Source organism: Nanorana parkeri, unplaced genomic scaffold, assembly GCF_000935625.1.
Source record: "Nanorana parkeri isolate BGI_ZX_2015 unplaced genomic scaffold, ASM93562v1 scaffold492, whole genome shotgun sequence".
Lineage (NCBI taxonomy): Eukaryota > Metazoa > Chordata > Amphibia > Anura > Dicroglossidae > Nanorana > Nanorana parkeri.
In genome coordinates, this window is record NW_017306760.1 from 524,478 (window position 1) to 549,038 (window position 24,561).

Sequence of the window (24,561 nt, forward strand, 5' to 3'; positions counted from 1 at the left end):
ATAATCTGTTAGTTCTAATAGAGTTTAATAGAAGCATCCCAGAGCAGAGTGTTCCTTCATTACAGCATTCTTATTGAGAATGATATTATACATGATTATACAGAATGATATTACGTGGATCATTAAGGATACATTCCCCTGCCAGCTACAGACGGCTTTACGGTGATTGCGGAAGACTATTGTACGGCAGTAAATTAAACTGTAGTTTATGTTGTGGAACTCGCTGTCCCTCGTATATGATATTTTTATGGAATCGCGACAAGTAATGAGTATTTCTATTAGCGGAGACAACAGGAGCCGGCCTATTCAACTGGTGGCTGTTAAAGGGTGATTCCACTTTCCCAGGTGAATTTGGGAAAATAGAATTACCCCTCCAATCTGGCCCCCTCTCAAACCCTGTGCCTAACCCCCCTTTCGGCAGACGCAGGGGTGGGGGGTAGAGGGGGGTCAGATTGGAGGGGGTAATTCAATTTTTCCAAATTTACCTGGGAAAGTGTAATTACCCTTTTTTTCTTTGTGGAACTTCATGTTCCAGCAATCTACATTTGGCTGCTGAAAGCCAAAACGGTCTTCTGGGGTTTGCTTGTTAACATTAGAAGTCATGACTTGGATCCTACAGGGAGGAGGACTCTCCCCCCATGTGACGGCACTGCACCAATCACTAAGCAGCAGCATTCTCTTATGGGATGGAAGGAAACGGGTCACATGCTACTCCATACCTGGACATTCCAGGTATTTCCATTATTTCCCATCCCTCCCAGTGGCCAAATGGAGTGGCATGAGGGGAATAAATCTATTTTTAGGGAAGGTGGGGGCGGGGTAGAATAACCTGCTGCTTTGGTCTTTAAAGCAGTTTCAATCTAAACTAAAACTCCACATTTCTCCCCTAGCTGACTTGTATACATTACTAGGATGTTAGCAACTAATAGACACCGTTTTATGTTCTTAGTAATCCATATAAACCGGGGTGAGCAAACTCCAGCCCTCCAGCTGTTGTAAAACTACAAATCCAATGAGGCATTGCAAGATTATCACAGGCATGACTCCCAGGGACAGATGAATGATGGGATTTGTAGGTTCCCCACAGCTGGAGGGCCAGTGCTACCTCTTGTGTAAACCTTGCCATTTCCTAAAGATGACTGCTAAGTGCTTGCGTCTGTCTTCATTGTCACCACCTGAGCAGCAGTCTCAGTGTTGTAATATAAAAAGGAGCAGCAGCACTTTGGAAGTGTCAGATTCTTCGAAGCCATCTCACCCAAAGTAGAAGTCCAATTGCAGGGCATGCTTTTAATTTTGCGCCACGCTCTGTGCAGGTCTCTAGGAAGAGCAGCGAGCCAATCACATGAACAGAACGTGAGATTTCTGGTGGCATTCTCTACACGAAGACGTTGTGGAGTCAGAGGAAAGTTTTGGAGGAATCTGATAACCACCTGTAATTGGAATGTTGGTTTCGTCTGGACGTTTCCTTCATAGCCATGTGTGTGGATGGTTTGCTTTGTTTCTATTTTCTACCAGTAATCAAGCTCGTCTCACTGTCTTATCCACGCAGGCTGGCTGACCATTTCCGAAGAACGAAAGCCGCCATTTGCTTCCAGAAACAATTCCGAATGATCCGCATCTACCGGGTGTACCAGACAATGCAAAGGGCGGCCATCACCATCCAGTCCTTCGCCCGGGGCATGTTTGAAAGGAGAGCCTATCGTGAGGTATGTGGTAGGAGGATACATAACACCTTCATAGAAATAGAAACCCTTTTTTCTGGTATATATTTACCATTAATGTAATTAATTCTATGTATTTATATGGCGCCATCAGTTTACACAGCGCTTTACATACTGTACATTGACATTGCTCCCTGCCCTTCAAGAAGTATACAGTATAAGTCAGGGGTAGGCAACCTTGGCACTGCAGCTGTTTTGAAACTACAAGTCCCATGAGGCATTGCAAGACTCTGGCAGCCACAGGCATGAATCCCAAAGGCAGTGCCTTTGCTGGGATTTGTAGTTTCACCACAGCACAGCTAATAAAGGTAATAGCATTCTTCATGCTGCGTCTGCTCATAGGTATTACCTTTAGGGCTGGTTCACACCGTGACACACGGAGTTATGATGCTTGGAAATGTAATGCACGCTGCATTTTTTTTGCAGCACAGCAATCTGTGTATGTTGCTTCATGACCATGCTTTATGACACTTTGTACTGCGCGTCACTGCAGTGGGCTGATGTGACCGAGGCCTTACTTTTGAAAATGTAAAATGGTGGACAGGTTCACTTTTGGAAAGCGGAACTCTAGTGCCAACTTCATCCAGCTTCTCTTTGTTGTTCGCAGCTCCTGCAACAGCACAAGGCTACGATCGTTCAGAAGAACCTGCGTGGGTGGCTAGTCCGCAAACGGTTCGCCAAGTTCCGCTGCGCGGCCATTGTCATCCAGTGTTATTACCGCCGCATGATGGCACGGCGGGAGCTTAAAAAGCTGAAGATTGAGGCCAGGACGGCTGAGCACTTTAAGAAGCTGAGCGTGGGCATGGAGAACAAGGTGGTTCAGCTACAGAGGAAGATCGATGAGCAGGTAGGTTCTGTGTATATAAAGTGTAAGTAAAAGCAATGAATAGAATGCGGAGGGGTTAAAACCTCGCTCAGGTCTTTATTGCTGTCTGCAATGGGGGGATTTACTCTCACTATTGGGTCCGGTGGCCATTGTCTCTGGTGCAAAATGTGATAGGAAATCCAAAATTGTCACAGGGACAGGAGGTGATGAGAAATCATCTAATGGGGACACCTGATCTGGTAAGAGGGGTTATCCTCTGGCTTTGGAAATAATTCCTCTTCCTCTTATGGGCTCTGCCACAGGAAGTGAAGGGAAGTTTTCCCTACAGGACACAGGCAGCAGCAATAAAAGGGTCCTAACCTTTCCCTACTTATCCAAATGTAAAAGTAAAGTTTTGGCTGTAGGTACATTTCAATGAGATTTTGACAACTTGAATGTATTCTTTTAACTTGCACGCCCCTTCTGTTTCCTGCGCAATTGTTTTGGCGAATAAAGCAGCCTGCCATGGTGAAGGACCGAATGCATAGGGGTGAGAGGGAAAGGTCAAGCGCACTACCAGGAAGTGCAGAAACTTCAGAAGCACTCGCCAGTGAGGGGACTACCTACATTGATACCCGTCCGTTTTTTATTTGTTACTCTGGGCCATCCATATAATGAGGCAACCTGATGTGGTTGCATCAGGTGGCATCTTATTGGGGGGGGGGGGCTGCATGGTGGGAGGTTTAGTGTTGGTATGTACTTTGCACAAGATCAGCACCCCCCATCCCCTGTACCCGCCCCCTCCTCCGTCCGTTCCGCCAGTCAGTGCTGGGGGATCGGAGCGGGGAGAGGGGGGAAATTCCTGCATGGAGCCGTGAGTGACAGTCACGGCTCTCTGCATGGATAGATCGAGAAGTGAGTGAGCGACGTTCTGTGTTCGCTCACTTCCCGATCTACTGAGCCGACCCGTGACAGTTTCATTGTCACAGGTCGGCTCAGATTAGGAGGCTACGAGAAAATCACTCGCCTCATAATTCTCCTTTAAGGTACCGGAATGTATTTGTAAGATTTAACTCCTGAGCTTAGTGTCACTTTAAGTGCTTTTGACCTATCGCGAATGTGATTCTTTCATCTAAGTGATCCTTATATCAAAGGATTGTGTTGTATCCATTTATGGTCAGTGTTAGATTTTCCTCAATTCAGATTGGTTTCCCAAGAGAATATACCAGTGTATGAGGGTCTACCTGATGGGATATAAACTCCATGGACCGAGAGAGAGACGCAAACAGGAGGAGATAAAAGCTATTTGGTGTCTTCTGTCGGCAGAGACATGTCACAATCACACTTCTCGTCCGTCCTGTCCCAGTTACACCCAGAAGGAGCTTTGTGCATGAATTGAACACAATAATCCTTTTCTCACTAGACTTTCCTGGGTGTCAGACTTACACAATACGCTCATTAGTAGACCGGCAATGGACAGAATAACCTTTCATAGTTGGTTTGTGTTTCTTCTTCATTCACATACTGCATGGTGCTGTCCAAAGGTGGATTTTCTTTATGTGTTACAAAATGGTTAATCCGCCTGAAAACTTACATAGTAAGTTTCAGTTACAATCTGGCTTTTTTTATCACTTGATATTGTTATTAAAGTGACCCTGTCAGGTTCTAACAGAAAGGCAGCCAGAATGTCCCAGCAATAGAAGAGGTGTTAAACTCGCCTCTCCGATGGGCCGTGTCTTCTACCTCCACTCCATTCCAGAGCTGCTGCCTCCATCAGACCTTTCAACACTTCCAGGAGTGTTGGATGCCTGCGTCCTCCGTCGGGTGCTGGTTGTTTCCTTTCTTATGATTTGTCCTAACCATTGCCACTGGGATTGATTGATAGTGAAGTAGAAGCCAAAATTTTGAGTTGCCACCAGAACAGGGGAAATGTTCCAAAAGTAACCTTTTTTCTGGTGGCAACTGTCCAAGAAGGCATTTCCCTCACTTTGGAGAGATGTTCTCTCACTTTCTGTTGTGTCTTCAAAAAAGTGTAAAGAAATCTCCCCAATGTGTCTTTGATAAAACAAAACTGGGGTTTTCACCATTTTCCTACTCCATCTTTAGTTATGCTTGAAGTCCTATCTCAAGTCCAATTTAAAATTTTAGACTTGTATTTTGAACTTCGGCTTTGAATTGAATTTTGATATATTGAATATTGATATAAATATGAACTTTGGCTTTGATACAATTCAATATTGAATATTGGTAGAAATATTCAGTGGTAACTTCTTCTGAAAATGCTAGTTGACTTACTAATCTATTGCCCTCGGTAGTTTCTGAGGTATTGACCCAAGTCAACTACTCACATAAGGTGTCCTGACCTTACTCTGACCCGCCTTGCTTGTGCCGGGTCAATGAAGCCAGAGACAACCAGTGAACAACCACAGCCTGTTTATTTCTCGCAGTGCAGGTTACCATTAAGCCAAGTGAGACAGTCTCACTCCTGCTAATGCAGGAACCCACACGGTCCTCCCTTGTGTTAAAACCAATATAGTTCATCAGTACGGTGTGAGAGGTAAAGGTAGTCTTTATGCTCTGAGGTGTGGGAGTAGAGTTGCAGGTTACAGCAGTTGCTATAAAAACTCTCAGCTTGTCTTTGATGTGCATTGATCCCTGTCTGTTTTCTTTAGAACAAAGACTTTAAGGATCTGAAGGAGCAGCTATCAACAGTGACGACCTCTCGCACAGCAGAAGTGGAGAAGCTGCAGAAGGAGCTGGAGAAACAACGGCAGAACCAGCAGGATGAAAATCAGTTGATGAGTTTGCAGGAGGAGATTGAGGCTCTGAGGGCTGAACTGGCCAAGAGCAAAGATGAGAGGAAGATTGTGGAGGACTCCTATATGAGTGAGAAGCAGCAGCTGCAGCAGGTATGTCTTCTTTTCCTTTTATCAGGGCTCTTCTCCAACTTTGAGGCACACCAAATAAAATGGGGACGTGCTGTGCAAGGGACACCAGAGAGACTTTATCAAAAAGGAGTCCATCAGGATGGACATACCCAGTATACACTTTCTTTCTCCTCAAACATTAAGCATACCCGAGAACCTCTAGAAGCAGAGAAGTTGGATCCAGGTCACCATCTAACCTGTAGACTCAGCAGAGAAGACTAACACTTTGGGGGATACAAGGGGGGTATTAAGAGTGTCCAGGAGGCTTATTAAAGGGATTTCAAGTTAGAGGAACGTTTAAATTAGTGTGATGGAGACATAGTGACTGGGAGAAGGTTTGCCACCTAATGTATTAGATTATGGACATCCAGATAATTACATTTTCTTATCAGACAATGAAACAGGCTTTACAACAAGCCCTCGCTGACCTCTGTAGCTGCTGATACTGTGGAGCAATACATCTTCAAAGATTACAGCAGAAAACACTGAAGTCAAGTGACCCTCTCAACAGTTCAGCCTCCCCTGCTGTAAATACTTGAATGTCCATAGCCTGATCACAGGTTCACTTTAAGGGGGAGAACACTTTTTGGTTAATTGGCCACATTTTGAACTCTCTGTGGTCCTAACTTTGAGTTTGTTTCAAAGAATTGTATTTATACTATAAAGGCAAATTCTGTTGCTCCCATATTTTAGCTACTTTGGTCTCCCTTACCGGTCAATCAATCCCAGTGACGGTAATAAGTCTCTAAGCTAGTGTAGTGAAGGTCTGCCGGTTAAAGAGACTTAATTCAAGGTAAAGGGTCTGTTTAACCCCCCCCCCCCCCCACCAACACCCCCCTCACTCTCCATCACTGTGCTCACCCATGCTTCTTCTTTCATGGCTGCCACCATAAAAATAACTCAATGCTTCCTGGTGGCTCCCATGGAGGAGGAGTGACCTCCTACCATGGTGCACTTCTTGAGGCTCATGTCCAGTAGCTAGGCCCAAGCACTGTCACATGACAGAGGGTATAAATATTATTGATCTCTCACAGCACTGACACACTAGGTATTTTGCAGCACCTGCAAAGGAGGAAGTAGTGGTAGGAAAGTGCCTTGAAGGTGGGTATAGAGCAGTTGGGGCTAGACCACCTTAACCCTCTTACTGCCAAGGACTTGTCCTTCAGAAATGCTCAACAGGTGCCTTTAGAAAATAGGTATTGTTTTAGGGGTTAAGTGTTTTTCTGGTCCAAAATGCGCATTTAACGTGAGCGTGAAAAATTGGTCCCGCATTGATAGGATTAAACAGCCTGTAACTTTGCCCTGAATGGGGCACGGTGTCCAAAGTACCCCTTTCAGGACACAATGATGGGCACTACCATTGCTGACTTGTTTTTGTGGGTACCTGATCCAAAGTGACTAACGCCCTATCCCGCATCACTGAGACAGGAAGTTGGGGAATGTTTTCCCCAATGGAGTCACAGAAAGAAAGACTTAACCGAAATGTTATGTCTTCCCCGCTCTTTTCGGGTTTAAAAACATTTTGGCTTGGAGCTGGTCTTTTAACTTTAATGCTGTCGGATGGTTATCTGAACCTTAAACTGTGACCAATGTCTCTCTGCTTTATGTCTTTTCATCCAGCGAATCTCTGAACTGGAAGATGAGAACAGTATCTTGAAGGAAGAGAAAGAGAAAGAAGAGCTCAATAACCAAATCCTCCTCCGCTCTGAAGGTGAGTGAGAAAAGATTGCGCCTTCCGCATGTTTATTTGAAGGGTTTATGCTTAAAGTGTATGTCCGCTTTTGCAGCCAAATTGGAATAATACAGAATTTATATTTGTTACATGTTTCCATTTACATCGCAGAACTTATAAAAATATTTACAGGTCTATTCACAAAAGGGTGAAGAGTTTGGAGAAGTCAGGAGAAGTGAACAATCTAGGCCAAAATAGCTGAACTGGAAAGTGAGCTGAATTGGAGAATGTTTCCAGTTCAGCTATGTTGTCCCAGATTGTTCCCTTCTCCTGCCATCTCCAAACTCTTCACCCTTCTGTGAATAACCCTGTTACATTTTTACTCGCTCTTTTTCGATTACTCCGAAACTAATTTTTCCCCCCTTGCTATGTAATGGCAATGAGGGGGCGGGGAAGTTGATGCGTACCATAATTAACCCTGTCTGTACTATGCTGGCAGATCTAATTATCGGCTTTAAACGAGATTTAAATACTGTTTGTTAAAGATCTCAAGCCTGTGTTATACGTGATGTTAATGAAAGGAAAGGTTCTGTCCCAACTTTCGTAGCTTGCAGCCCGTCTAAAGGCCTGCTCCAAAGAAACATCTAGAAAGGTTAAAAAAAACCAACATTTTTAAATCATTATTTTTAGGTATGCTGTGTGAATGGGAACACATAACAAACATATAGAGGAGTTTTCCAAAATGTCACTGCATAGGTGGAAATACATGTTAAAGAAACACTAGCCTGACCCCCATATACTTACCTTACCTGTGCTCCCTTCTCTGTCGCAGCCAGGGGGGGCCAGGGGTCATGTCACTCTCTTGATCATGTGACAGTGCTTGGGCTTAGTGATTGCTGCTAGACCCATGCACTGTCACAGGCATAGGGTCACATGCTACCGGGAAGTGCCAGGTAGTGTCACCCCGCCAGTGATGGAGGAATGAGCAGCAGGGGGCACACAGGTAAGATGAGTATACCCTGCATGGACAAGGGTCCATGTCTCTTTAAGGGAAACCCGTCTATAAAAAGAACATAATAAACCTCAATATCCCCCGAACCCATGTTCCTTTTTTCTCAAACTTGTGTTCCTGTGAGCCCTGTACAAGGTGACTGGTCTTGTCTCTGCCCCCTCTTGTAATTATCTACAGAACTCCGGGCACAAACAAGCAGTTAACCCTTGCAGTGCGGGGGTTACCCCACTGCAAGCGTTAATACATTTTTTGCCCGGAGTTCTGCATAAAATGAAAGTTTTTGTAAAAGTTTTGCTCTTTAACCCCTTTATAACGGGAGACGTACACTGTACGTCCCGTCACGAAGTGCCTATATGACTGGCCACGTACGCTGTACGTGACGAGTTATATCAGGCTTTGTAATGCCAGTAACCGCTGATTCTCAGCAGTTACCAGTCATTATTGAATGCCTCAGTATTGAGGCATTCATTAATGAAATAGTTAAACTTTTGTAAAAGCTTCTTTCTTTCATTAATGAAAGAATGAAGCCGTTACATGCAAATACGGGACCGCTAAATAGCGATCTTGTATTTGACAGCTGAAAATAGCAGAGAGGTAGCAGAGTGAGTCACCCCTCTGCTATTCGTTTTGACAGCTTGATAGACCGATGTTTATGATACAATGTATCTCTTTGAGTGAAATGTATCAGACTTCTGATCGTCTGGGCCTCTTTTAGTGAGATCTGAATCTGACATGCTGTCAGGATCAGTCTCTAAGGTTATTATTAGCTGTTCCTACGTTTGGAGCAGCCTAATAGCCACAAAAAAAAAAAGTTATTTTTTCAAGCAGTCATAGTGATTGCTTGATATAAACTGACAAAAAAAAAGTGTTTTTTTTTTACAAAGTGTAAAAAAATAAAAAATAAAGTGTAAAACAAAATTAGGAAAATAAAAATGATATATAAATATATTTTTATACTATAATTATTACAACAAATTCCTAAAAAAATAATAAATTATAATAATAATCAAAACTTGTGAAAAAAGGTGTTTTCTTCTAGTTTTTGTCCTCATTTAGCCCTATCTGTCCTCTAAAAAACAATATATAATATGAGTGGGTACGTTTAGTAAGGAAGTATATTACTGCTGTGGAAGAATCACACAGCAAAAATTTAAAAAGTGTGTCTGTCATTTATGAACAGAAACTGAAAGCTAGCTCAGTCATGAAGGGGTTAAAGAGGATGAGGGCTTTATGGGAGCTCCCTAAAATTAGGTTTACCCATCGCTAACCCACTGGGTTACATTTTAGCTTATGCAGATATGCGGCACTATTTTGCCTACAGATCGCTGGTTACTTATTGACGCAACATGGGAGTGAAGAAAACTTTAGTTTGATCAAACTGGAGTCTTTGCAAAGTTGAATCTCATTTTGAGGTGAAGTTATGCAGCTCACGCCCGTGTCCGAGGCAGAGAGAACAAAGTACTTTCCTCCTCTGGTGAGTTTTTACAAAGCCACACGCTATTTGGGAATCAGACGCATATCCCGTGCAGACGCCATCTGCGGCTTGTTTACCAGTGTCTTTCTATATTTTTTTTCTTTGATTCTGGGATATCGTGTTTTGATGTTGCCTCAAGCATCTGATCTGAAGATCTGGAAATGTATCTGGGACATTTTTACATTCCGTTGCAATAAAATTAGCACGAGTATTTGCTACTTCAAACCAGCGGCAGTCTCGTCCTGATCTGAGACGGGCTTTGAGCCGGTGCAGAGAAACTTGTAACTTCAGTAAAAATGATAGTGAAATAGTTCCAATTACTGGTCCTGCTCTGTCCTCCCTCTGCCTGCCTGACTGATTAGTAAGTGAGATTTTTCAAGGTCAGCTTCTTTGAACCTTTTCACCCTGAAGGAACCCTTAAAATGTTGTTCAGGTCTATGGGAACCCCTTCTAAAAATAATTATATCTACAGCTCATGGCACATTGACTACACAACAATGGTCATCAGTGAGAAAAGGCCCCATTACACTGATGGTCTGTGGAAGGAATGCCCCATTACACTGATGGTCTGTGGAAAGAATGCCCCATTACACTGATGGTCAATGAAGAGCATGCTCCATTGTACTGATGGTCCATGGGAACAATGCCCCAGTACACTGACAGTCAGTGGAAGGAATGCCCCATTACACTGATGGTCTGTGGAAGGAATGCCCCATTACACTGATGGTCTGTGGAAAGAATGCCCCATTACACTGATGGTCAATGAAGAGCATGCTCCATTGTACTGATGGTCCATGGGAACAATGCCCCAGTACACTGACAGTCAGTGGAAGGAATGCCCCATTACACTGATGGTCAATGGGAAGAATGCCCCATTACACTGATGGTCCATGGGAACAATGTCCCAGTACACTGACAGTCAGTGGAAGGAATGCCCCATTACACTGATGGTCAATAGAAAGAATGCCCAATCACAGTGATGGTCAATGTGAAAAATTCCCCATTACGCTGATGGTCAATGGGAGGAATGTCCCATAAAACTGATGGTCAATGGGAAAAATGCCCATTACACTGAAGATCAATGGGAAGAATGTCCCATGACTTTCATGGATGATGGGAAGAATGTCCCATGACTCTGATGGACGATGGGAAGAATGTCCCAGTACACTGACAGTCAATGGAAGGAATGCCCCATTACACCGATGGTCAATGGAAAGAATGGTCCATCACAGTGATGGTCAATGAGAAAAATGCCAAATTACACTGAAGGTTAATGGGAAGAATGCACACTGATGGTCCGTGCAAAAAATGCTCTATTACAATTGTGGTCAGGGTGGTTCCCCCATATATTAGGGGACAGTGAGAAGAATGATCCTTATATCGGTAGTCATTGGGAGGAATGATCCCTTAAAGACAACTAACTGGATTATTAGTGTCAGTGGTCACATATGTTGGAATCCAGAGAAGCTCCACTGATCCCATGCCACTGACTCCACCAATTGACATTGATGCCAGAATTATGAGTCAATCCACCTTACAGCTCACAGAGCCCCCCAGAAACCTCTGGAGGAACCCTAGGATTCCATGGAACTCTGCTTGGGATGGGCTGTTCTAGGTGATGTGGGCGTCACTTTTTGGTCTTTTTTTCTTTTCAGATGAATTTACGCAGAGCGCAGTAAAGGAAAACGTGCAGGTCCAAAAGGACCTGGAGGAAGAGCGGGCCCGGCACCAGAACCTGGTGAAGGAGTATACCCGTCTAGAGCAGAGATATGACAACTTACGGGAGGAGGTCACTCTTATCAAGGTGAGCTGTGTCACTGGGGAACTTTCTCAAATAATGTTGTCCTGTCCCCTCACTGTCTTTAAACTCAGACCAAAGCTTTTTTTTTTACTTTGAGTGTAGAAAGACTAGAAACTCTATCAAGTTTGTATTGCTTTTGGTGGCCCAATTTTGGCATTGGCCCTTTGACACCAGGACGAGAAATTAGGGGCATGAGTGTCACTGGGACACGAATGCATAGAGACCAATAAAGACCTGTCAACCCTTTCCCCTCTCTACTCGAAAAAAGTGTTTTTATTGCTATTGAGATTTACAATCACTTCCTGTCTCTCTGACACACTGTCACCATAATAGGAAGTGAGAGGAAATCTCCCCTATGGGTTCACAGACAGCGGTAATAATCTTGACAGAAGTTCTAACTCTTCTCCACCCTATCCACACCCATAAGAACAATTTTGGCCAGAGTTCAGCTTTCACATTACCATTCAGGGGGACATACATTAGCAGATCCAGTAATGAGGAAGGTAATGTTCTGCTCAGTATATTATTTCATTATACCTGTCAGGAAAATTCATCAAAACTCGAACATAAAATCAAAAGTGGAGCTATCGTATTTAACAACCTGTGAGGTTTTCCGCTTTAAAATAAAGTAAGACATCTGATCGGTTGCTGTAGACCAGCAGTAGGCAACCTCAGCAATTCAGCTGTGGTGAAACTAGAAATCTCACCATACCTGTGGCTGTCAGGGTCTTGCGATTCCTCCAGAGACTTGTAGCCCCACAACAGTTGGGGTGCTGAGGTTGCTTACCCTTGCTGTAGAAAATAACCTTAGTTACATCTGTGTGTAGGAAAAGGGCTCTTGGGAGATGTCATTCTGGGCACGTGCCTATGTCCCAGCAGCTGCCACTGCAAGACTTTTACAGTGATGACATCACAGAGTAATGAAAACTTTTTCTTGATATGTGAACGGGGTTAAAGAAAACAAAAACACTGCTGGGATATGATCTGGATGGGGAGAAAAGTCAATTCACAGAATTTGTGTGAAGATTCAGTGTATCTGATTCACTCGATATTCACTGTGATGAAACTGTTCAATTTATCCTAATGGTGTATAATGATGTTTTAGCAAACCCCGGGACACCGCAGAAATCCCTCCAACCAGAGCAGCTTAGAATCCGACTCCAACTACCCCTCCATCTCCACGTCCGAAATTGGGGACACTGAAGACACCATCATGGAGGTAGAGGTAAGATTGCCACAGACAGGCCCTACTTTGTCTGCGAAGAGGAATTCCTGCCCGTCCGCAATTCATCCTCAAAGTTCACAAGAGAAGCACTGAAGTTTTTCAAGTGGGGTCTCAGTATTCTGCTCTCTCTCTCCTCCCAAGAGCTCATGCTGGGAGGGGGGAGCAGGGGGAGCTAAGCTGTAGAGCCTCTAATAGGAGGGGGGAGCTAAGCTGTGGAGCTACTAATAGGAGGGTGGAGCAGGGGGAGCTGAGCTGTGGAGCCACTACTAGGAGGGGGGAGCAGGGGGAGCTAAGCTGTGGAGCCACTAATAGCAGGGGGGAGCAAGGTAAACTTAGCTGCCGAGTCCCTGCTGAGAGGGGAAGCTGAGCTACCGAGTCATTGTTGGGAGGGGATGTTGATCTGCTGGGTCACTCCTGAGAGGGGAGCAGGGGAAGATGAGTTGCTAAAAGTGAAAATGCTTCAGCTGTCAATTTTGAGGATGAACTACTCCACAGTGGCTGCAGCTACAGAGGTCAGCAAGGGCTTGTTTTAAAGTTCACGTAAGAATATGTAAATACCTGAATGTTCATAGGCTGGCCACAGTTGCACTTTATTGGCTCCCGCCCCAGCAGGACATACGGCTCCCACTGCTCTGTTCAGCCTCCAGGAATGGAGTGAGGAGGTCCTGTGTATGTTTCAAATCACTCTTGCCAGAGACTAACCAGGTCTGAGGATTATCACCCTGACCAATGTGTTTTCCCAGACAAATACATACAGTAATATAGATCCTGAATATATGGGTGTTTTCTCATCTGGACCCATAATGTGCTTATAATGGAAATGCAGCAATAGACAGTAAACCTGTGATCTCATTGTGGCGCAGGAGGCCGGGCTGGAGAAGGCTGCGATGGACATGACTCTGTTCCTGAAACTCCAGAAAAGGGTGAGGGAGCTGGAACTGGAGAGGAAGAAACTGCAGAACCAGTTAGAGAAGAAGGAGCAGCAGGAAAATAAGAAGCCCCAGGTAATGAGAGTAATCCGTGTTTGCTGATCATGTTCATGTCTTCCTCCATCTACTGACATTGGTCTCCTCCATTTACTCAGGTCATTGAAACGCCAAATGACGCAGATCGTGACACAGACATCGCCTACAACAACCTGAAGGTAACAGAAAAGTGATAGAACAATCTTTATTTTGTTGTGTTTTCCCATCCAGGACAAAGTAACAGATTCAGATGATTGCTGCCCCTGCATATACTCATCTTTCCTTTGCTGCCCTGTTCGCTGGACTTATTCACACCACAACGCTGTGCGCTGCAACACACCACTGTCATGGGTTGACGTGCAATAAACCGCCTATGAAAACTGAATGGACTGAAATGCACATGTGTTACCATTGCACAGTGGTGTGAATGAGTCCTTCAAGTAGAAAAAGGCCACATCAGTTCCAATTTGGTTTGGTTGGAGCTCACACAGGGCTAAGGTCTCTCGTAGCCCTCACGTCACATCAATTGGGTCCAGGGCCGCATTTAATCTCTCTGCTGCCCCAAGGCCAGGTTCCTTAATGCGCCCCCCTACCTGCCAACCCCTCCATGGAGAATGGAAGACCTGCAGGCTGCATACAAGAGAACACTTGTACAAAACAAGCGGCTGCTTCCCCGCTGTACATGTAGCTCTGCTTGCCCAAAGCAGGGCTAAATGTAGAAAACAACTACCCGTACGGCGGCCGGAGCTGCATGTCCCCGGCATCAGGAGATAGGAATCCAACGCCACTGGTTGGGGTTATGGGAAATCCGGCCCTGGTTGGGTCTGGCAATTGGCCAGGTGGAAGAGTTCCGCGTTCCCTATGAAGTAAGGACAGGTAGCAGTTGTCAGACTTCATGCGCCCTCTGTCCTCTGAATCTCCAGCATGAAGGGACAGACTCATACAAAGTATAGCTAAATAAAGGGAAAATTAATTTTTTTTTATTAGTTAGATTGAATATGCAGATTCTTTCATTACCCCAATCATGACTCCGAGGTCATCAAGGCATAGATGACCAAACCAAATGCAGCAGCATCATTCAATGTGAGCATAACTCCGTGAATAATTTGTCAGTTTGACAATGGGATGTGAGAACAGGTGCGCATTCCTAGTTCTTATGCTGTGGTGTTACAATGAATCTATGGGTAGAATGCAAGATTACATATATGATGCAGCCTGGCACTAATGTTAACACACTTGTTGTGGAAAGGTAACAGATCTATTTTGTATTCTATTTTGCAGGGGACTAAGAAAACCAAAAACTGCTGTCTTAAAGCAGAACTCAAATCATCCTGACCACCTGTGTGTCTGGCCTGTCCTTCACATGCTCCCCTAGAGGGCATGTAATCACGCAGGTTGGGCTTATGGTACTCTAGGTGTGAATGGCGCAAACAGATGAGTGCCACTGGCTCCTGGAAGGATGCATGCTATCCTCTGCTGCTGCCAGAAAAGAGAATCTACGATGACAGAAATCTTCAAGAAAAAAAATCTATGTATAGGGTTTTTTTAAAAACAAAAAAGTACAAGTCTGGGTTTTTTGGGGTAGATGGGTGGAGGGGAAAGGTATATTATTTGTCATTTTTGATTTTGCCCATAATCCCACGTTACTGTTTTCACGGCACAGGGACTTAAAAAAATATCGCATTGCGGTCACTAAGCGGTTAAACGCATCCAGCGGAATGTATTCGGTAGTTGGTAACAAATCTTCCTCTTTGAGTCCCCTCTCCGCGCTGTGTGGAGGTCGGAATATTTCTGATTAGAAGGAGTTGCGGCAGTGGCAGCTTCTGTACATCACAGAGACTAATGAGTAAAAGTAATAAGGCCGCTCGGGACTCGCGCGTCTCCCCAGACGCAGATCAGAGAGTAGCGGAGTGCTGTGTTAGTAATGTATTGTCATCCTGTGTGATGCTCAGCCAATAGCTGCGCTCTGCTCATGAGCTATCAATCAGCGTTCACCAGTGTAGCACTATGGCTTCTATAATGAACTCATTTGTTACACGGATGGAAAGGAGCATCTCAAGGTATAAACACTCTGCTTCTACACACTAAAGTGACACTCTACCTAGGTTTAAACTTCGTGATATTGGGGTATAGGGGTGCTTTGAGGGACTCTGCCATTGGGTTGAAAAATTTAGAAAAAAAAGCGCCACCTGCAAAAGGAGAAAGTTTAAACTGAACTGTCCTGCCGCCTGTTCTTTCGATCCTCCCTCTATTCGAGAACTATGGCCACACAACTATCTTCACATTCATAACATTTAATGTATGGAAAGTATCAGATATGAAGAGGCATAGAATGATGTTTCAAGGAACGGGCAGTGGGAACAGGTGTAGAATTGAAATTTCATTATATATTTTAACTCTGCAACAATTTCAGAAGCAAGCGCGTGTTTTCTTAAAGTTTGTCTCCTTGTATTGTGGCATGTCTGTGGTCTCTGACCATCTCTGGTAGCACACCTGCAGTCTATGACCATTTCCTGTTATTTGTCTGCAATCTCTGACCATCTCTTGTAGAAAGCCTAAAGTCGCTGACCACTTCCTGTTGAATGTTTGTAGTCTCTGACCATTTCCTGTTGAATGTCTGTAGCAGGGTTGCCACCTTTTCTTCAAGCGAAACCCGAACACTCTAGTGACCGACAAACATTTTTTGGGAGAATGAGTCGTGGCTTATTCATATCTAAATAGCGCCACCCTTTCGTATGTAAATATCACAATTGAGACTATTTTTAGTGCGGGGCCAGTAGCCCCAATCTTAATTTTAGTTGCCTATGTCTGCCTGACATGATGTGTCCGGGTTTCTGCTGCCATGAAACCCGGACAGAGCATTCAAAACCCGGACTGTCCGGGTGAATCCTGGACAGGTGGCAACCCTAGTGTAGTCTCTGACCATTTCCTGTTGAATGTCTGTAGTCTATGACCATTTCCTGTGGAATGTCTGACCATTCCCTTCATGTCCGCAGTCTGTGACCATCTCTTGTAACATGCCTACAGTCTTTGACATGTTTGAGGTATTATAATAATTTTACACATTAAAGCCGGGGCCATATTATTGGTCCTTTCCACATGATTCACCTCCATATCTGTATTGCAGAGGCAAGAGCTGGAATCCGAGAATAAGAAGCTGAAGAATGACCTGAATGAGCTCAGGAAAGCCATCGCAAATGCAGCAAATGAGACCGAATCTGATGAGGAGTCCAGCGGCTACACCCTCCTACTGAACCAGCTGAAGTCTGCCCATGAGGAACTGGAAGTACGCAAAGAGGAGATCCTCATCCTCAGGACGCAGATTGTAAACTCCGCTCAGGAGAAAGACACAGAGAAAAATGTGGTAAGTGGCAACTTGAAAGCGAACGTGTGCTTGCCAATGCACGGCAAAGCAAGACGGTCTCTTTAAAGGAGAACTATGGCGTAAGTGTTTTTCCCCATAGTTCTCCTAAGGGTCATGGGAGGACACAAACTAGCGTCCTCCCGTGACCCAAAGCTCAGTACTGCTCGCGGTATACTGAGACCATTACTGTCGAGATCCCTCCAGCTGCATGATTGACAGCTAGCTCTGCCTACCTAGAGGCAGAGCCAGCTGTACCCTCCCCCGTCCGTTCTGCCAGTTAGCGCTAGAGGATCGGAGAGGGGAGGGGGGGGGAAATCCCTGCAGGGAGACGTGAGTGACGGTCACGGCTCTCTGCAGGGACATGATAGAGAAATAAGCGAGCGACGGTATGTGTTCGCTCACTTCCCGATCTATTGAGCCGACGTGACAGTTTCATTGTCACACGTCGGCTTGAACTATGAGGATGAGTAAAAATCACTCACCTCATAGTTCTCCTTTAATGGCCCCCTCCCCAGCAGCACATACTCACCTCCCCTTTTGACCAGTCATCAGAGGAATCAATATAAACTGGGCCTAGGGCAAAGGCAGTACGATACAGGTAATCTAGGGCCAGTACCATACAGGTAATCTAGGGGCAGTATGATCCTGGTAATCTAGGGGTAGTATGATCTAGGTCATCTAGGGGTAGTATGATCCAGGTCATCTAGGGGTAGTATGATCCGGGTCATCTAGGGGTAGTATGATCCAGGTCATCTAGGGGTAGTATGATCCAGGTCCTCAAGGGGTAGTATGATCCAGGTCCTCTAGGGGCAGTATGATCCAGGTCATCTAGGGTTAGTATGATCCAGGTCATCTAGGGTTAGTATGATCCAGGTCCTCTAGGGTTAGTATGATCCAGGTCCTCTAGGGGTAGTATGATCCAGGTCATCTAGGGGCAGTATGATCCTGGTCATCTAGGGGTAGTATGATCCAGGTCCTCTAGGGTCAGTAGTATGATCCAGGTCATCTAAGGGTAGTATGATCCAGGTCATCTAGGGGTAGTATGATCCAGGTCCTCTAGGGGTAGTATGATCCAGGTCCTCTAGGGGTAGTATGATCCAGGTCATCTAGGGTTAGTATGATCCAGGTTATCTAGGGTCAGTACGATCCAGGTCATCTAGGGTTAGTATGATCCAGGTCATCTAGGGGCAGTACGATCCAGGTCATCTAGGGTTAGTATGATCCAGGTTATCTAGGGTCAGTACGATCCAGGTCATCTAGGGTCAGTACGATCCAGGTCATCTAGGGGCAGTACGATCCGGGTCATCTAGGGGCAGTAGTATGATCCCGGTCATCTAGGGGCAGTAGTATGATCCCGGTCATCTAGGGGCAGTAGTATGATCCCGGTCATCTAGGGGCAGTATGATCCCGGTCATCTAGGGGCAGTAGTATGATCCCGGTCATCTAGGGGCAGTATGATCCCAGTCATGTAGGGTCGGGATGATCCAGGTCACGTGACTATGGCCTTTAAAAGGATCACCAAATGTTATCCCACTTGTTCATGTTGTCTTTTGATTTGTTGTTATAATGTTGGTAAAACTTATCTTACAACATAGAGGTGTCAGAGGCTAAAACTCCCCTTTTGTCTCTTCTGTTAGGATAAAGAGAAAAACTGGGCCAACAGTGATAAAGAGATGGATCAGGATGATGCCATCGAGGCGTATCATGGTGTTTGTGAGACTAACAGGTAATCCCATTTAAAGTGGCTAAAGGAGAGGGTCACACAAGCCCAAAATAACCGATCTGACATAACAAATGTGATTGGCACTGTCCTAAAATGCTTCCAAATAGACTCCTTCTTGCAGTCTTACATCTAATGAAGTATTAAGGAATACAGAAATGAATTAATTTGTGTCTATATAAAGCTGAACTCCGGCCCCCCTTCAGTCTTGCAGTTGTAGCGGCTCCTCTCCTGTACTGAAATTGCTTCCTCTGATTTCACTGCACACCGCAAGCTTCGCACAATGTGCATTAGAGGCTGCGGCAAAAGTCAGATAGCGCCCGCCTCATTTCCTGGCTGGAGAATGTCCAACATCATCTAGCACTTTTTTTTCCCCATCCCGACTGTCCCCTTATATTTAATGGATTTCCTTTCTTTCAATCATGGAGGCTCAGCATCACGTCTGCGCTCCACCTAGTGCAGTCTGCATCCAAATGCATTATGATTAAGAAGTACTCGCTCTTCCAGACTGACCCATCATAGCATCTTAGTATTTGCAGAACTCCTCCCAAGAGCCAGCCCACTATTTTCATGAGGGCTTTTGAGAGGAGTGCTCCCATCAGACATGATCTGCCATGAGAAGCACAGAAATCCAGTGATGATGTCACTGGGTCTAAAATAAAGTATAACAGAAAAGTTTCAGAAAATTGGAAAAGTTTTTTACATTTGGCAAAGCAGAACCTCTTGTAGAAGTGGCATGACATCATGAGAGCGACTCCGCCTGTAGGGTACGGCCTCAACTATTTTGGATAAGGGTAGAGGGCATTATTACAAAGTGTGTGTCCTGGAGGCTCTTCTCTAGTCTTACTGCTCAGAGAAGAAATCCACACATGTTGATTGGCTGGGACAATGGAGAAGATGGACGTTCTCCAGCATATCTGTCTTCTTCTGAATTCTTTCCTCCAGTTTGATGTCTCTCTCTCCAATCCTGTCTCTGCTTTCTTCTCTCTGTCCTTTCTCTCCAGAAAGACTGAGGATTGGGGGTATCTAAACGAAGATGGTGAGCTGGGTCTGGCCTATCAAGGTTTAAAACAAGTGGCCAGGTTGACTTTTCTTTTCTCTTACTTTTTCTGACCTTGTGTCCACCTGTCTGTCTTCTTGTCTTGTTTTTCTTCATTCCCTCCATCATCACTCCGTGTATTTGGTTTATTGCAAATGTGAAAAAGAAAATGAGCTCAGAACCTCAACTTTTACCCATAGGGGCCAAGTGGAAGTCTAGTTCAATTCTTCCATAAAGTGAAAAGTAAAACCTGATTGGTAATGACCATAACTCAAGTGTATCCTTTCATTCCTCAAGCTTAAAAAAAAACCTTGCTTAAGGAGGTGGTGGTGGTGGACATCGGGGCATTGCTGACTTCTAAAAAATGCTAGGTACCTGGCTGTTATGCCAATCTTCTGGCTCTCTCACGATAAAGAAGAGGTCATGCACCCTTATCTCAGGTGAGGCCTGGATGTGAGAGGAGGCTCAGGCTTGAAAAGGCCTCATTAGCTGCAAGACCTGTTCACCACCAACCGCTCATCGTATACTTTGATACAAGGAGGATCCTGGGACAGAAATTACAAACATCCATTTTTTTCCTGCTTTTCCAGTCTGTAAAGTGTGTAGTACATACATGGCATGGAAGGTGTGGGGATGGGGGGTGAAGTAAAATCCTCCTTTGTCCATAGCAAATAATTAGATTCCTTGTCCTAGATCCTCAAAGGGAGCAGGATTGACGCTCCTGGCTGATAGCCCCTCTCTAACTCCCGTATTCTTTGGTCCCACTATCGTTTAGTACAAGTGATACAAAATAATAAAATAAAAATAAGTAAAAGATAATAAGATAAATAAAAATGTAAAAAATTAAAAAAAAAAAAGAAAAATGTAAAAAGTGGAAAAAAAAGTAAAAGAATAATAAAGAAAAAATTAAAGAAAATAAAACTAACCCTGCTGCCCCGCAAATAATAATAATAATTTACCTTCATAGTTATCTCTCCAGAACCCCCTGGAGCACCCTTAAAGTAAATATGCAATAACGACATTGTTGTGGTCACAATTATATGCACATCTTCCACATGACCAGTGGCCAGGCATGCTGATTGGACTGGAGGCCTTGGTCCTTGTGGGGATGCTGCCAGGGAGGTCCTCTACTGCTACTGTGGAAGCAGATTGTCAGTTGTCTATCCCTGCTGGCCTATTACTAACCCCTCCCCTACCACCAACACAGATTTTACTTCAAGCTTATCATGGACATATGATAGTTGTTGACCATGCACACGATCCAGAGACATTTCTGTCATCTGTCATAAAAACATGTATGCTAACCTTGTATAATCATACATGTTAAAGTGAACAGAGAGAAGTGCAGTGGGCAGACACTGGTGGTGGCTTATCTCAAATAAATGATTAGCGATGGGATGACTTTTACTGAACAAAACAGAGGTCAGCCATAGAGTTGACTACTGTTGCCACAGTCATGACATATTTTCCATAACCTCTCTAACATTGGCTTGGTTGGGTAAAAGTTTCTCATTTTGTTATCATGCATGTAAGCAATAAATGAAAACCCATTTGGTAAAGTTTTCCTAGTTCCATAGTTGGGGTCCTTTACTTGCCGTCAGTTATTCACATCTAAATGTCCACATCTGTCCCGCAGGATCCTGGAGGCTCAGCTACAGGCCCAGAGCAAGCAACACGAGGATGAGGTGGAGGCACTGAGTTCTCAGAACGAAGCTCTGAAGGAAGAACTGGACAAGCAGCAGCAAGTCCTCCTCCAGGCTCTGCAGCTCTCTCCCGAGGCTCAGGTGGAGTTCGGCGTTCAACAGGAAATCACACGGCTCACCAATGAGAACCTTGTAAGAGTCCGCTCACCATAAAGGAGTTTAAATCACAACATTTTCCTTCCAGGTTCTTCGTCTTACAGATATACTCACAGAGCTGTTTTCTTCATAGGACCTAAAAGAAGTGTTGGAGAAGTCGGAGAAGAATGAGAAGAAGCTGAAGAAGCAGCTGAAGCTGTATCAGAAGAAGATGCAGGAATCGGAAGGTATGGTGCTCGGGTCCAGACCTTTTGTGGTGCAGAAACTGAGGCACATGTAGGGTTGTGGCCTTCAAAACCTCTGCAAATGAATAGCATAGATGGCTCTAACATACACCATGGTGTTGTTTTCCCAACGCAGGCACTCCAGACATTATCCAGCCAGAGAGAAAGCAGGCAGAAATGACCAGACAGATGACGGTACAGCGCATCGAGAAGGACTTCCAGGGCATGCTGGAGTATTATAAGGATGACGAGCCTCTTCTGGTCAGGAACCTCATAACAGGTTAGAGCAAAGTAAAACTCCAGGCAAACGGATAAGAACAATTTAATTCACTTAGGTATCGCTTCATGTTATAAAATCACCCCTGTATGGACCTGGAGCTGGGGGCAAATACTACAAGAGCCTGCGCATTGTACCCATGACGCACTGATTGCAGGTGCAATGCTTTGCAGGCTTCAATGCACATTAATCAGAACATCAATGCTGCTTTATTTACTGCTGATGGAATGTCATTTTAATTATCATTATTCCACCTTATAATTGTTTTATTTCCCGCAGACCTGAAGCCCGAGCTGACCGCTACGGCCGTGCCGTGCCTGCCTGCGTACATCCTGTTCATGTGCATCAGGCACGCTGACTATATTAATGACGATCAAAAGGTGCACTCGCTGCTCACCTCCACCATCAACGGCATCAAGAAAGTACTGAAGGTAAAAGCTAAATGTCTAGAAATGTAGATTACATACTGCAGGGATTTGTCCCATTGATTGTCGGCATTGGAAATGATTCGCAGTTAAATAGACTCTCCGATCAATCACGTTCTTCCAATCTGACCACCTGCACAGTAAGTACAGTGGTACCTCGGTTCACAAACTTAAATGGTTCCACGATTCTGGTTGCGAACCGAATTGGTCGCGAACCGAATCAAAGTTCCCCATAAGGTTCAATGTAAGTAAGGTTAATCCGTTCTGACCCCTACGAACCTTTATTACCGCTCTGCACATTCTTGTCACCCTCATTAACGCTCTGCACATTCTTGTCACCTTCATTAACGCTCTGCACGTTCTTGTCACCTTCATTAACGCTCTGCACGTTCTTGTCACCTTGATTAATGCTCTGCACGTTCTTGTCACCTTCATTAACGCTCTGCACGTTCTTGTCACCTTCTCTAACGCTCTGCATGTTCTTGTCACCTTCATTAACGCTCTGCACGTTCTTGTCACCTTCATTAATGCTCTGCACGTTCTTGTCACCTTCATTAATGCTCTGCACGTTCTTGTCACCTTCATTAACGCTCTGCACGTTCTTGTCACCTTCTCTAACGCTCTGCATGTTCTTGTCACCTTCATTAACGCTCTGCACATTCTTGTCACCTTCATTAATGCTCTGCACGTTCTTGTCACCTTCATTAATGCTCTGCACGTTCTTGTCCCCTTCATTAACGCTCTGCACGTTCTTGTCCCCTTCATTAACGCTCTGCACGTTCTTGTCCCCTTCATTAACGCTCTGCACGTTCTTGTCCCCTTCATTAACGCTCTGCACGTTCTTGTCCCCTTCATTAACGCTCTGCACGTTCTTGTCCCCTTCATTAACGCTCTGCACATTCTTTTTCCCACCACGCTTGCTCTGCACTTTCTTGGGAGCCATGCTGGATTGAATACAGTAATACTGTACAGTAAAAGCTTCACAGAAAGTGTGCACAGCTCTATCTGCGACCGCCATCTCGAGTACTTGAAGCCATGACCGCGTGCCGGATCGCCGAAGATTGCCGCGGTCGCGTTTGTCACCCGCGGCAGAATTCGCGAACGGAGGCAAAATTTTGCCGAACTTCCTGTTGGCGAACTGAATTGTTCGCGAACAGAAGCGTTTGTGAACCGAGGTACCACTGTACATGGTTATGTTACCTTGCACAACTGGGACTTCCTCTTCTCTGAGCTGTAGTTATTTTATGAAGTCTCAACTCCACCTCTTACCAAAGGAACTCTGTCTGTCCTTTTGGCTGCAGTCCTCTGACGCTATCAGAGTCCGGATAGGAGAAACCTCAAACATGATGCATACCACCAATTCTATGGACATCCAAGATCCATTATTTTCATTGCAGCTCATCCCTACCAATGGGTTGCATCGAAAAAAGGCTGCATGCTGCCGATTTATTGCACTGACTTGCATTTCAACATTTAATTCAAATGGAAGGCCATGGTGTGTTTAAGAACAAACCCCTTGTACACTAGAGGAGTGGCTTCTCACTGTGCGGAGAGTGGGTTTGTCAGACCGGTGATTTTTAGGTTCCATGTGGCTCCCTTACAACTTTTTTTGGAGGCCTCATCCATTTTATTTGAATGATGTCCCACACCGAACTAATACTCATGAATCCTATGATCCCTTGCGTATTTTTGCTTTCTGGAAATGTTATCACTGATGACTTATCTTTAGTAAACAATTGTAGCTGTAATTACTTTTATTTAGAGGTGCACCGAAATGGAAATTTTAAAACCGAAACGAAACCATGGTCTGTAAACAGACCCCTGATATTTCCCTTTTAAAATGGAAAAAGAGATTTAGGACACAGTCTATCTTTTTCTGTGTCCCCTGTTATAAATGAACAGGAATCCTCTATACTGAGTGTTCCTGTTCATTGATAACATGAGGACAGAGTGTGTTTACTATATCCACAGTCATGAATAAACAGGAGGGGATGTAGATCACTTCCCATTCATACATAATTGAGGATGTAGTAACCATACTCTGTCCTCAATTATGTACAAACACTTAGCGATCACTGACTGCTTGTACCTGCTTTCCTCTCTGACAGCGG

The 24,561-nt window shown here is 44.6% G+C and overlaps 1 protein-coding gene across 1 annotated transcript in view; it reads left to right on the forward strand.

Annotated features, from left to right (window-relative positions):
- MYO5B (myosin VB) overlaps window positions 1-24,561 on the forward strand; it is a 123,036-nt gene that overhangs the window by 90,936 nt on the left and 7,539 nt on the right. Inside the window, exons 21-35 of the mRNA XM_018560998.1 lie at window positions 1,550-1,706; window positions 2,329-2,568; window positions 5,199-5,435; window positions 7,074-7,164; window positions 11,267-11,415; window positions 12,518-12,637; window positions 13,501-13,641; window positions 13,722-13,781; window positions 16,730-16,966; window positions 18,604-18,692; window positions 19,691-19,768; window positions 21,362-21,560; window positions 21,658-21,751; window positions 21,885-22,028; window positions 22,305-22,456. Coding sequence (XP_018416500.1) covers window positions 1,550-1,706; window positions 2,329-2,568; window positions 5,199-5,435; window positions 7,074-7,164; window positions 11,267-11,415; window positions 12,518-12,637; window positions 13,501-13,641; window positions 13,722-13,781; window positions 16,730-16,966; window positions 18,604-18,692; window positions 19,691-19,768; window positions 21,362-21,560; window positions 21,658-21,751; window positions 21,885-22,028; window positions 22,305-22,456 — 2,188 coding nt within the window. The remainder of the gene's footprint in view (window positions 1-1,549; window positions 1,707-2,328; window positions 2,569-5,198; window positions 5,436-7,073; window positions 7,165-11,266; window positions 11,416-12,517; window positions 12,638-13,500; window positions 13,642-13,721; window positions 13,782-16,729; window positions 16,967-18,603; window positions 18,693-19,690; window positions 19,769-21,361; window positions 21,561-21,657; window positions 21,752-21,884; window positions 22,029-22,304; window positions 22,457-24,561) is intronic.